This window comes from Chrysemys picta, chromosome 14 (assembly GCF_011386835.1).
Source record: "Chrysemys picta bellii isolate R12L10 chromosome 14, ASM1138683v2, whole genome shotgun sequence".
NCBI lineage: Eukaryota > Metazoa > Chordata > Testudines > Emydidae > Chrysemys > Chrysemys picta.
The window spans coordinates 1,996,856-2,011,401 of record NC_088804.1 but is presented as its reverse complement, the minus strand read 5'-3'; the positions used below and the strand labels follow the sequence as shown (position 1 = coordinate 2,011,401).

Here is a 14,546-nt window from a genome sequence, read left to right as displayed (position 1 = left end):
CTCAACAAAATACAGACTTGACAAACATTCTCTCTGTCTAATTGTTTGGGACATGTCTGCGGTTCATTGTGCAGAGTGGCGCCATCACACAGACACACTCATTTGGCATGGCACGCATGTGTCATCCACAATGACGGGCCTGCAATTCATGTTTTCTACCCTTGGGCCCAAGGTTAGGAGTGGCCCTAGCTGTTTTGCCAGCCAGGGCAGAAAATGTTTCCAATATTTTTGGCCCCACCTACTCCCGAGAAACCAAACGTGCACATAAGCACACACACACACACACAAAGAGCCAGCCAGTTGGACGGGAGCCAAAAAATAAAAATAAAAAGCTGAGCTGCCGAGCAGTTTTGCGCCCCCTGGAAGTTACGGCCCTGCTTGCCCACCTCTAGAACCAGCTGTTCCCGCCTGAGGTACCTGAATGTTCAGCTCTCTAGACGGCTCAGTAACAGCATAGCAGGGTTAAATGGATCTCCCACCTGCATCAGAGACCAGCAGAGGAGAAAGGCTCAAGAAATGGGTTGTAATTCAGCTCAGGTTGTTTATTGGTGTGTCATGTACAGGTAACACAGCCGGCACCTCTATGATCTAATCACACCTGGCAAGCTCATCTCTCACCAGGGATAGATTTGTCCATCCCAGCCCACGAAGGAACCATTCTCCTTCTCAGAGAACATGGAAAGCATCTTCAGGATTGCTTGAGTGGTTTGCTCCACGGTCTGTGGGGCCTGTAGGGTTAAAGTGATGCTGTTAGGTAGGGCAAAACTGCATCTTTCAGGCCATTCTTACTGTGACATCCTGGCACCACAATATTCACCACTGTCATGTAATTAGGATATGTTTTGTACTACGTATGCCTTGTGAGGTGTCATTCTAAAAGTCTTGATCTGCTAGATATTAATATCTCGTTGGAGCGTATGTGCTATCGTCGTATGTGAAGTTATGAAGTTTGGCTGTGTATGTGTTACTGAAACATGTTCTGAGGTTGAAAACACCCACAAGCAGCCTTTGAGCTGCAATAGTAAAAAGGCCCAACAATGTTAATGGTTTACTGAGGAAATGCACACAAGCACAAGGATTACCCCAGGAACTGTGAACAATAGAAACCTGTCATAGATAGCACTACATAATGGGAACTGTTTGACCCAGGTCACAGCAAAAGAGCTTTCCGGCAAGTGGGAAGACGATATAAAAGGGGAAAAGTGAGATCATGATGGGACCTCACTCTCCCGACAACAACACACCTGGAAACACCTGAGGAACAAAGACTGAACAGGGAGGAAATGATGGTCTCAGGCTAGAGGGATTTCTAGCCTGTGTATGAAAACGTGGGAAACCCAAGCGGCAAAGCCAAGACAGCTTGTGCTTTAGGAATCTGCCAGCCTGTTTATCATTCAGGGTGAGAATTTGCTAATTCATATCCTACCTATCTAGTATGTTAAGCTCAGTTTGCGATTTTGTTTATTTACTAGGTAATCTGTTTTGATCTGTTTGTTATCACTTATAATCTCTTATAAATCTATCCTTTTATAGTTAATAAACTTATTTTATATGTACTCCAAACCAGTGTGCATTTGACTAAGGTGTCTGGGGAAAATCTCAGCTTGGTTTCCACAAGTGTGCATTGTCCTCTTCACATTGAGGGAGAGGCGGACCGGGTGTTAAACCCATATACTGGCCAGATTTGACCAGGGCAGGGTGGTGCTGCTCTGGGGCCTAGGCTGGGAGGCTGGAGGTTAGAGAGCCCTGCATGTAACTGCCGCTGGGTGTGTCCATACCTGTGTGAAAGCTGGTGAAAGTGCAGGCTGGAGGGCTTTGCAACTTGTCACAGCAGCACAGTGTGAAAGGTAGTCCAGGTTGTTGGATCAGAGGCTCAATAGTACCCTAGTTCCAGGTGGCACCCCGGGGGGAACCCATTACAGTTACTATGTTCCTAGCAGTGGACCAAGTCTCCTCCCTCAACATCTTATCGTATTAGCTTCAGTAGGATCTTCAGGGTAAGTTGTCTTTGCAGATATTTGTACAATGCCTAGTACAATGGGGCTGTGGGCTCTGTGCTACAAAATACACAAATAAATAAGAATGTACTAAAATGAGAGTTGATGTTCCTCACACTTGTGCATTTAGAGTCTCATCAAAACCCCATAGCTGCCAATGGGAATCTTTCCATTGGCCTCAATGGGGTTTGGATCAGTCCCGTAGAATCATCCCAAAGCATTAAAGGCCTTTGCAGGAAAGCAGTATGAATAATTTTGTATACACTATTTATGGATCACTTCTGGCATGGAACATGGCAATGCTTAACTACGTACACTAAGAATACTCGGTCACACCTGGGTAAAGAGGGGGTACAATGTTAGCATTCTGATGTGGTAGTTATTAACGCCCACTTTACATTGGTAGAAATGTGCAAGGTGCAGGGCAGTGGCAAATCAGGCCCACTCTATCCAGATTAAACTGCAGGGGGCGTTTAGCTCAGCTGAATGTACTTCCCCCCCTGTAGTGAGGCCCTATTGGTATCAACCGGTAGGTGGGCGGGCTCACCTGCCCACTTCTAAAGGCCCCTCCCCCAGCCTAGCGGGAGGGACCACTGGACCCAGGAACCAAGTAATCTCTTGGTTCCTGGGTCCAAGTAATCTCTCTCTCTTCATCGGTCACCCAGCCCTCCGAGGTGGAAGTGGAGGTGGAGGACGGTCAGCAGGGGTAGGGCCAGAGAGTAAGGACGATGGTTTCGGGGCTCGGGTTGGCAAGGGCAGGACAGTGGGGGGAAGGGAAACCTCCCCCTGGGGCGGACCCTCTCCCGCGGCCGGCAGAAGCCTTCCCGCCCTCTCCTCCATGGGCCCCGCCGAACTAAACTTGATGGAGGCGAGGCCCACCCGCTCGGCCGTCCCCGCGGCCCGAGCGGGAGTCACGGCAGGAGGAGGAGGGGCAGCGGCAACAGTGATAGCCAAGCCGCCAGGGTCGCTGGCGATTACAGGGCCGGCACCCTCCCGGGCCTCGGGGGTCCCGGATGCCCCTCCAGGCCGGGCCAGGGGACAGTCCCTCCAGACGTGCCCCGTCGCCCGGCACAATAAGCACCAGGCCTCCCCCGTCGAATAATGGACCCGGTAGTGGGCCCCCTGGTAGGGCACCAGGAAGGACCCCTCGAGCACCACTCCGTCACGCGCTGCCGGCGGTAGCTGGAGGTGGACCTGCCGGTGGAAGGACAGAATGTGACGGAGGGCGGGGTCCTTACAGCCCAGCGAGAGAGGGCTGAGAATGGAGATGGGCTTCCCCAGAGCGGAGAGGGCAGGCAAGAGGGCAGCGTTAGGGAGGTAGGGCGGGATGGAGGTCAAAACCACCCGTATGCCCAGGTTCTAAGGGTACAAAGAAGTCCCCCACCGCCAGGCCCCTTTCCACCCGCCTCCTTCACGGCGGCCTCCGATGCCAGGAAGAACACAGCCTTCCTGTACATTTTGGAGGCCGCCACAATGGCCATGGGCCCCACCACCCTCGCCAATGCCCGCACATAGGTCTCGATGTGGGGCGAGGCAGGCACCAGGTGGCAGCGGATGCCGTGCCTCCTGGTTAGCGAGGGGAAGGGGTCCCGGCCACCAGGGATGGGTCTGGAGGCGGCGGTCGGGTAGAATGGTGCGGCGGCACGCGGAGGTGCGGCGGCCACCTGGGCGTATGCTTTGGGGGCCTGAGATGGAGCACTCCCAGAGCTGGTGGAAGGGATGGCAGGAGAGGGAGGGGCCGTGGCAGGTGTCGGGGCCGTGGCGGGGAGGGCAGCCCCGCCCGCAGGAGGTTTGGCTGTACGGGCGGGGCCCTTGCCCTTCTTTTTTCCTTGGCCCTTCCTGCCGGTGGAGGGGGCAGCCGTGGCAGCGGCGGAGTCTAGGCCAGGGGTAACCAAGGGGTCAGCCACTGGGGCGGGTGGGGGTGTGACAATGCGGTTCTGGCTGAACCCAACTGAGAGTGCCAACTCAGGACAAATTGCTCAAACAGGGCAGTTACAGCCCAAGGCTGGGGTTTTTTCCACCTCTAAGGCAAACCAAACCAGCCAGACTAGGACTTCGGTCTCACCCCACTGGCTAACCGCAAGTCTCACAAGCAATCTCCTTAGACACCCCAGTTTCCCAGTATTACCACCAGTGCCACTTGTTATGGGGACAAATGGTTATGAAAACCAATACCCCAGTAAAAGAAAAAGGTTCTCCTGATCCCAAAGGACCAAGCCCCAGACCCAGGTCAATATACAAATCAGATCTTACCCACAAATCACGCTGTTGCCAATCCTTTAGAATCTAAAATCTAAAGGTTTATTCATAAAAGGAAAAAGATAGAGATGAGAGTTAGAATTGGTTAAATGGAATCAATTACATACAGTAATGGCACAGTTCTTGGTTCAGGCTTGCAGCAGCGATGGAATAAACTGCAGGTTCAAATCAAGTCTCTGGAATACATCCTCCGCTGGGATGGGTCCTCAGTCCTTTGTTCAAAGCTTCAGCTTGTAGCAAAGTTCCTCCAGAGGTGTGAAGCAGGATTGAAGACCAGATGGAGATGAGGCATCAGCCTTATATAGTCTATTCCAGGAGTAAGAACACCTCTTTGTTACCTCCTTACAGCCAAATGGAGTCTGGAGTCACATGGGCCAGTTCCTGCATACTTCGCTGAGTTACAAGGCGTATCTGCCTTCTCTCAATGGATCCATTGTACAGCTGATGGTCCTTAATGGGCCATCAAGCAGGCTAGGCAGAGCTAATCTCAGCTTGTCTGGGATGTCACCCAGAAGCACAGCATAAGTTTGCCATACAGACAGTATAGAGCCAATATTCATAACTTTAACTACAAAACTGATACACACATATAGACAGCATAATCATAACCAGTAAACCATAACCTTGTCCTAGACACCCCATTTGACCCCCTTCATACAAGATTTGGGTGCCACTACAGGACCTTGGTTGCAACAATGATCTAGACGATCCCAGTTTATGTCAATAACGTCACACCCCCAACGCAAAATTGATGCAGGAAGGGATGACACAAACATCACTGACTGCGTCCCAAGAGCTCCCCATCCTGGGTTCTGTCTCACTACAGCTAGTATTGGGTTAGAAGCCATACCAGTGTATAACAGAAATGGTTTATCAAAATCACGTTCAACCACATGAGTGAACCTCTTTACAACCTCAAGGTAAAACTTAGTTAGAACAATAGTGGATTGGATCTGCTCTGGCAGCATGGTTCCTGTATGTCTCATGTGATCTTGCCAAGAGCTAAAGAAAACAGCTACTTTATCCATACCAGCTCGGGCAAATGTTTGGAACCCCATTAACATCGAATAAATGCAGATATTAATGTTCTTCATAGTACAGGAATCTTGGCATTTAGCCATGAAAGCAATATGGTAGTGTGCCTCCGTCTTCCTTTTCATACAGCACATTAGGTCTGGAATGTCCTTTTCCCTGTGAAAAGTTCCCATATTGTTTATAGGCATTACCTGTGAAACACCAGTGTAACAAGGCCTTTTAACATAACGTGTGTTCTCATGTATTCTTTTTAACATGTTCAAGGGATTCTCCAAAAGATTAGACACATTGTACATTTTCACAGTTTGTGGCAATAGCAACACATTCATTACAAAATTTAGCAATAACAACAAGTTCATTGCAAGTGTCCATCTACAATCATGTTTGTCATGCCACCCCTTTGGCTCAATACCATTGGAGTTTGGGCATTTTAGGGTTAACCTGTGGCTTCCCTTTGCAAAATTCAGTGTTCTCTTTCCTCCTTGTCCTGCAGGATCAAACCCTGATTTCTCTTGCTCAACAGAATTCACTGGCTGATGGGGTGGGCCCTCTTTGCTAACAGCTATTAGCAAGTCCTTCCTTTCCCAGCCAGGCAAGTAATTTGCACTACCCCAGACCAGAGCCAGTCCACCAGTTTTCATATTCGTACCTGTTATCATTTCCAAGGCTGGACTCTGTCTTAAAGAGATACCACACAAATCCAAAGAGTCTGCGGGTGAGAGTTTGCTTGCTCTCCCCTGCATCCTCAAGCATTTAGCCATAAAACTGCTCTGCTCTGACACATCAGTAACCAAATCTGTCCTCAAACCCTGAAGCACAAACTGCTCATTTAAAGAATCAGAAAGGAGACATTCCTGTTCCAACACCATTGTCTCCCCAACAAGTTGGCCACACACAGCCACTTGGTTATAGGGATGCCTCAATTCCTTAACAACTTTTGCTTCCTCTGAGACCTTCTCAAAGCTACCCACACTGGATCTTTTACAAGGAAAGTTAGTGGATCCATTCACAACAGACACTTTTTGGCTGCTAGGAACTGAAACTTCCTTGATTAAATCACTCTCACACCCTTCAGTTGCAGGGAACTGCTTGCCCAGATTACCATGAGGATTCCTTTCTCCAGGAGCTTTTCTAAGCAGCAATTCACCCCTCACAGAAATTCTGCCCTTACCCTCTTCACCTAGGGCTTGCTCTAAAGGAACACTTTCCTGAGCAACAACAGACTCTGTCTGGGTTTTACTTGCATTCAGGATCACCTTTGGCCCATCAGGCAGATCTCTACACAATCCCCTTTCAGGCGAACCCATAGACTTCCTAGATAAAAGGTTAGAAATACTTCCCTTCTCTTTGCCACACACCAGCTTAGGAATTTTTTCCTTTTTGCTACAAGTTGTTAAACTGTCCGTAGGTACCACAACCAAATTACCTTTCTGCTCTCCTTGTGCCCTGGCTAGGGTATCACCCTGATCAGACAGAGTTGTTACACCCTTCTCCAACCACACATGAGCAACAGGCAAAATACAAGCACCAGAATTGTTTGATCTCTGGGATTTTGCTAAGACACTAACTGGATGCAACCTAGTTACGGGGCCATTCTCCCCAGCAGATGCAAACTTAGGACCATTCCCTTCCTGGGCTTTAGTTGAATCCAGAACCAACTCTGAGACAACTGCACTATTCCCAACCATCACAGGCTGAAAGGCACCTTCTGTCTGCCCCACAGACAAAGAAGAGTTGGAGACGCATTTTCCTTTACTAGACATACGGTTTGGGATTTCATTTCCCTTGTCCCAGCACACCGGGCTGTTCACAGACAACTGCTTGGAGACTGGGGTAGCTTCCTCCATAGGCAAGTCAATACCCCTGACAGACACAGGCACATTTCCTTCACTGTCACTATTCTTCGCACAGGAAACAGATAAGGTATAGGGACACTCATCTTCCACTCTCCTTGCCTTCCCAAACTGCTGACTAGATAAAGCCATCAGCTCACAAGACTGCCTAGGCTCATCCAAAATCTCCTTGTTCTCCTCTCCCTTCGCTTGATCTAATTCCAGATTTACTTCTGAGACATTAGATAGACATTCAGAAACTTCATTCACAGCCAAACAGCTACTTTCCAAAGACAAACCTTTGGAGAAACCCTCCATAGGCACAACCTTAGGATCAATCCTCTCCTGTGCCTGGTTTGTATTAACTTGACTGACCATAGCTTTAATATCATTTCCAATCATAATATCCTTAGGGATTATGTCTTTCACTCCCACAACCATGGTGCCCTCCAATCCCTTCCATTTCAGGTGGATTGTAGCCAAAGGCACCCTGACAAAATACTTAGATAAGGCTATAACAGTTACATCTTCACCTGGCAAATAATCTTCCTTCCTGACAAGACTTGCTTTAACCAGAGTAATATCTGCTGCGGTGTCCCTCCATGCCATACACCTCACTCCATTCACTTCTGCACTGCTAATAAACTCTGCGTTATTTCCCCCATATTTAGCTTTAATGTGAGTTTTAAGGTCAAATTCTTCCGAGACCACAGAAACAGCATTTGCACACAGGGCACCAATGCTGGGCTCTGTGTGGCTTGCCTGTGAGTTTACAACAACAGGGTTAGCATTGGCCCTGGCATTTGGGGTTGCTGGTTTTGGGCTGCCCTTCAGTGTCGGGCAGTCTGGTCTCATGTGGCCCAGCATACCACAGTGATAGCATGTAACCTGCTGGGGATGTGAGTTCCTACCCTCCGGGCTCCCTTGAACTCCTTTAGAAGAGTCAGGTTTATTTTTAAATCCTTCCCTCCTCTTGAACTGGGGAGAATGGTGATTAGTTTTCCCCGGGGTTTTACACCCTTCTCAAGCCCTGTTTTGGGTATGGGCATCCGCAATCTCTGCTGCCCGTAGGACTGACTCAGGGTCCCTGTCACACACAGCTGCTCTCACATTGTCAGGCACAATGTCTAAGAACTGTTCCAAAGTTATTAAATCCAGCAGTTTTTCAAAACTCCCATGCGCCTTAGCTCCCATAACCCACTTTTTAACAAAACCCATCAGCTTATGAGCACATTCTACAAAAGTGCAATCCTTAGACATTTTAAACTCTCTAAACTTAACTCTGTAAGATTCAGGAGTAACCTTGAACCGCCTTAACACAGAATCCTTAAACCGCTCATAATCTAAGGCTTCTTGTTCCCCCAAGTCATTAAACACCTCCCTGGCTTTTCCAGTCAGTCTGGTCAGCAGGACAGGCATTCGCTGACCCTCAGGGATCTGGTACAGATTGCAGAGGCGTTCAAAGGTAGACAAAAACTCCTCTATATCCTCAGTATCATTGTAAATGGGACACATCCTTTCCCAGTTTTTCTCATGGCGGGGGGGAAGTGGAGTACCAGGTGGGGATGACTTTCTCCGCTCTTCCATTACTTGGAGCTGAAGTCTGGCCGTCTCCTGTTCAGCAGCGAGCAGCTCTAGACGTCCCTTACGAGCTCTCTCTTCTCTCTCATCAGCCTCCTTCTTTCTTTGATCAGCTTCTTTCTCTCTCTCAGCAGCCTCTTTCTCTCTCTCAGCAGCCTCTTTCTCTAATTCTGCTATTTTTTGCTTCTCCAGCAATCGAAGATCTGCTAGCTTCTGTTCATGCTCAAATTGCAGTTTACTTGTCACCCTTTGCATCCTAATTTTTTCTGCCTCTTCTGCAGCCTCAGGTAAGGGCTGTGCTCTTGCCCCCTGATCACTGGCTATTAACAGATTTCTCAGTTCTTGATTTGTAGCTTTCTTTCTAAAGCATATCCTCTTTTCTGAACACAAATTTTCCAGGGCTTTTTTGCCAAGTCCCTCATATGCTCTTTGCTCAGCCATTGCAGCAGCTCTTTAACCAACAAACTCTCAATCCCAAAATTCAAATTTGGACAGCGTGGGGTTCTGACCCAAAGCTTGATTGACCTGGTTCTGTGGATCCAAGCACGACTACGCCACTGTGACAATGCGGTTCTGGCTGAACCCAACTGAGAGTGCCAACTCAGGACAAATTGCTCAAACAGGGCAGTTACAGCCCAAGGCTGGGGTTTTTTCCACCTCTAAGGCAAACCAAACCAGCCAGACTAGGACTTCGGTCTCACCCCACTGGCTAACCGCAAGTCTCACAAGCAATCTCCTTAGACACCCCAGTTTCCCAGTATTACCACCAGTGCCACTTGTTATGGGGACAAATGGTTATGAAAACCAATACCCCAGTAAAAGAAAAAGGTTCTCCTGATCCCAAAGGACCAAGCCCCAGACCCAGGTCAATATACAAATCAGATCTTACCCACAAATCACGCTGTTGCCAATCCTTTAGAATCTAAAATCTAAAGGTTTATTCATAAAAGGAAAAAGATAGAGATGAGAGTTAGAATTGGTTAAATGGAATCAATTACATACAGTAATGGCACAGTTCTTGGTTCAGGCTTGCAGCAGCGATGGAATAAACTGCAGGTTCAAATCAAGTCTCTGGAATACATCCCCCGCTGGGATGGGTCCTCAGTCCTTTGTTCAAAGCTTCAGCTTGTAGCAAAGTTCCTCCAGAGGTGTGAAGCAGGATTGAAGACCAGATGGAGATGAGGCATCAGCCTTATATAGTCTATTCCAGGAGTAAGAACACCTCTTTGTTACCTCCTTACAGCCAAATGGAGTCTGGAGTCACATGGGCCAGTTCCTGCATACTTCGCTGAGTTACAAGGCGTATCTGCCTTCTCTCAATGGATCCATTGTACAGCTGATGGTCCTTAATGGGCCATCAAGCAGGCTAGGCAGAGCTAATCTCAGCTTGTCTGGGATGTCACCCAGAAGCACAGCATAAGTTTGCCATACAGACAGTATAGAGCCAATATTCATAACTTTAACTACAAAACTGATACACACATATAGACAGCATAATCATAACCAGTAAACCATAACCTTGTCCTAGACACCCCATTTGACCCCCTTCATACAAGATTTGGGTGCCACTACAGGACCTTGGTTGCAACAATGATCTAGACGATCCCAGTTTATGTCAATAACGTCACAGGGGGTAACTGTGAAACCACAGGGTCAGCAGAGGCAGGGACAGGGGTAGGGGCAGGGGTAGAGGCAGTGGTGGGGGAAGGGGTCGAAGCAGGGGCAGGGGCAGAAGCAGAGGGAGGAGCAGGGTCTTCTGCCATGATGGCCCTATATGGGGGGGAGGCAACAGGCAGCCGCTCCTCCCCTACAGGCAAGACACAGGGGAGGAGGGTGCAACAGGAGGGGCGGGGGAATATGGGGGAGAAGGGGAAGGGGCTAACCACTCCTCCCTGTTAGGCTGCGGGAAGGGAAGGAGGGTGCCCCTGGCGTGGGTGGCAGGGGAACAAGGGAAAAGCAACCACCCCTCCCCGCTGGGCTGCAGGCTGGGGAGGAGGGCGCCAACAGCGGGGCACACAGGGGCGAAAAGGGGGGCGCAGGTGCTAGAAAGGGATGCCGGCTCCTCTGGCTGCACTGCGGGGGAGGGACTACAACATCAGTGGAAAGGCAGTGAACAGTGCGAGAGGGGCAACCGAAAAGGGACACAAGCGCTTACAGGGGGGAGCATGGGCGCACAGGCAAAATATACCAAACCGGGTGGGGCAAGGGGCAGCAAAAGGAAAAACCAAGCGGGCAGGCAAAGTCCAGGGGGGAAACTACAAGGGCAAGGGCAGGGCAGGCAACCTAACCAAAGCTAACGTTTGGGGCGGGGCAAGTAACAAATGCTGAAGGGCTAGGGTGGGGCAAACAAACAAACTAACAGGGAGGCTCAAATCAGGCAACGGGCAGGGCAGGGGAGGGCCAAATAACACAGGGGGACCACAGGGAGGGGACCCCACCAGCCAAATGCAGCTGGGGGGCAGGATAAGTCCAAAGTGGGGAGATAGGTGCGCCCACGGCGCTCGTGTAGCTCAGTCCGTGCTGCTTACTGCTGCAAACAAACACAGTCCTGGGCAGGGGAGCAAACAGCCCCGTCAAGGGGCGAAGAGCAGGTCCAGGTGGCACGTGGGGCGGTGGAGGGGGCGGCGGTGGGGGTGGTGGCAGAGGGGGAGCAGATGGATGAGTGGGAGGGCTCCGTGCCCCACCTCCTTGCTCCCTCCAACAGCAACAGGAGTCACCACCACCCCAGGAGCAGAGAAGTTCAAAGTCACTCAATTCTCAGTTCTTAAGGGATTTTGTGGAGGAGGTTTGTTTAACAGGAACCCGGTCTCTTCTCACTCCACGACAGCGGCAGAAGCTCCAACACAGCAGCAGCAGCAGTCAGCCGGCCAGGCAGTCAGGCAGGAGGGACCACTGGGTGGTGTTGGGGCCCGTGCTTCCTCCCCCTCCAGAGACGGGGGGGGCAGGCCAGCAAGGGCCCCCCCCCACTCACTCAGCAGCAGCAGTAGTAGTCCAGGGAGGGAGGGTGACTCCGACCAGCAGCAGCCCAGGAAAGGGGTAGGAGCCCCAGCCAGCAGCAACTCAGGGAGGGGGTGGGAGGAAGAGCTCCAGCCAGCAGCAGCCCAGGAAGAGGAGGGAGAGCGCCAGCCAGCAGCAGCCCAGGCGAAGAGGAGGAGGAGGAGGAGGAGAAGGAGGGAGAGCTCCAGCCACAGCAGACTGATCCCTCCCTGTAGTGAGGCCCTATTGGTATCAACCGGGAGGTGGGCGGGCAAGCCTGCCCACTTCTAAAGGCCCCTCCCCCAGCCTAGCGGGAGGGACCACTGGACCCAGGAACCAAATAATCTCTGGGGACAACTAATGAAAAAACAGGGAGTGAAGTGAGGGTCAAAGGTTCAAAATCAGGGTACCAGATGGGGACACCGAGCAGAGAACCCTGGACAGCGCCCACTGCTCCTCAAAGGTGTCAAGGGAGCCAGCGGACGCTGCCCAGTGGAACTCTGCCCGGAGACGTGAGACCAGGGAAGTACGGAAATAGGCCCCACAGTCGCAGAGCACCCCCTCGTCCAACATCCTCTCCCTGGTATTATAGATGGTAAGCTTGGCCAAAGCCAGGAGGAGGTTTATGAGGAGGTCTCGCGACTTGGTGGGGCCATGGATAGGGTGTGCATAAATGAACAGGTGTGGGGAAAAGTGCAGCCAGAACCTCAACAAGAGGTTCTGGAGGAGCCGGAACAGGAGCTGCAACCTGGCGCACTTGAGGTAGGCATGCGCCAGGGTCTCCCTCACGCCGCAGAATGGGCAGGCGTCGGGAATAGGGGTGAACCACGCCAGGTACACGCCCGTGCTCATGGCTCCGTGAAGGAGCCGCCAACCAATGTCCCCGGTGGGCCTTGGGACTACGATAGAATAAAGGCTGGCCCACCGGGGCTCCTCACCCTCCACAGGCTTTAGATAGTCCCACCATTTGGTGTCGGGGCGGGATGCGAGGGTGAGGAGATGCAACGTGTGGAGCACGAGCGTGTACAGGTGGTCCCTGGGCGCGGTTCGAAACCGGACCGGCTGCAGAGTGTGCAGCCGGCTCGGATTATGGGAGCAGGGGAGCCGGTAGGGCTCGCGGAACAGGGGCCCGATAAAAAGGTCCGGAGGGCCCGGGGTGAGGGGTGGGCGGGGAGCGCCCTCTCGCAGGGCCCGCCACAGGAAGCTGAGAGAAGGGGCCGACAAGGCAGCACCCACCTCCTGGAGTACACGCAGAGGGGTCGCAAGGGTGGAGAGCCCCATGCGCCGGCCAAGCGTGCAGGGATCCACCCAGTCCCCCCTGGCATAGTCCAGGAGGTCTCCGACCCTGGTGGTTTCTGCCAGGACCAACCTCCGGCGCACCGAGGGAGACTCCGCCACCTGCACCCGGAGATCGGGGTTGTGCAGCAGGGGCTCCGCGAGGAGATCTGCGCCCTCGGTGGCCACAACGGACCTGGTCACCGAAAAAAGCTTCCAGGTCCGGAGGAGGTCCTGGTAGAAGAGTGGCAGCTCCGAGAGGTCTCACGGAAGACCTCGCGGGTGAAGAAAAAGGAGCTGCCGGTCGTATCGGAGCCCTTGGAGGCGGCGGAGGAAGGCGTGCACTAACGTGTTCCACGCCGGATTACCTGCACCATAAAGGAGCCTCTGCAGGGCCTGGAGGCGGAAGACATGGACCTGGCTATGAAGGCAGACCAGGCCCTGTCCTCCCTCCTCTAGGGGAAGACTCAGAACCCCTGCAGAGTCCCAGTGCAGTCCTGGCCAGAAAAACTCCAGGGCTGTCCTCTGGAGCCTGTCCAGGAACCCCGGGGCCGGGCTCAGGGTGTTGTGCCGGTGCCAGAGCATGGACAGGACGAGTTGGTTCAGCACCTGCACCCTCCCTCGCAGGGAGAGACACCGGAGCAGTCCTGTCTATCTCCGCAGCCGCTCGCCCACCCTGACCTCTAAATCCTGCCAGTTCTCCGGCAGGGAAGGATGCATGGCGGAAAGTTAAATGCCGAGATAGAGCAGCGGACCCGCGCTCCACCGAATGGCTTGAAGCGCGGGTGGGAGGGAGCTCACCTGCCACCCGTCCCCGACCACCAGGCCAGAGCTCTTGACCCAGTTGACCCGGACGGAGGAGGCCGCCAAGTAAACGGCCTGGCAGGCCTCCACCCGCACCAGGTCGCCCGGGTCCTGGACCACGAGAAGCACGTCATCGGCGTACGCTGACAGGACCAGCCGCAGCTCCGGCTCCTGAAGCGCCAACCCCGCCAACCTCCAACGGAGGAGGCAGAGGAAGGGCTCGATCGCCAGAGCGTACAGCTGGCCCGAGAGGGGGCACCCCTGCCGTACTCCCCACCCGAAGCTGACCAGCTCAGTTAGGGTCCCATTGAGCCTGACCAGACACTCCGCCTCAGCGTACAGCACCTGGAGAAAACCCACAAACTAGGGCCCAAAGCCAAATGCCCGCAGAGAGCCCAGGAGATACCCGTGGTCCATTCTGTCGAATGCCTTCTCCTGGTCCAGGGACAGGAGGGCGAACGACAGACCATCCCTATGCCCCAGCTCTAACAGGTCCCGGACCAAGTACAGGTTATTAAAGATGCTCCGGCCCGGGACAGTGTAGGTCTGGTCGGGATGGACCACGTTCGCCAGCACGGACCCCAGCCGCAGCGAGATGGCCTTCGCTACAACCTTATAGTCCATGCTGAGGAGCGAGACGGGACGCCAGTTCCGTAAATCGCGGAGGTCCCCCTTCTTCGGCAACAGGGCGAGCACGGCTCGCCTGCACAAGAGAGGGAGGACCCCGCTTTGCAAGGACTCGGCCCAGACGGTGATAAGGTCTGGGCCGAGGACGTCCCAGAACATG

At 52.6% G+C, this 14,546-nt stretch overlaps 1 protein-coding gene across 1 annotated transcript in view; it reads right to left on the bottom strand.

Annotated features, from left to right (window-relative positions):
* Positions 1–500: 500 nt before the first annotated feature.
* The window catches only part of LOC103307318 (C-signal-like), a 291,414-nt gene continuing 277,368 nt past the window's right edge, over positions 501–14,546 (bottom strand). Inside the window, exon 6 of the mRNA XM_065567472.1 lies at positions 501–728. Within this exon, the coding sequence (XP_065423544.1) occupies positions 615–728 (114 nt within the window). The 3' untranslated portion in view covers positions 501–614. The remainder of the gene's footprint in view (positions 729–14,546) is intronic.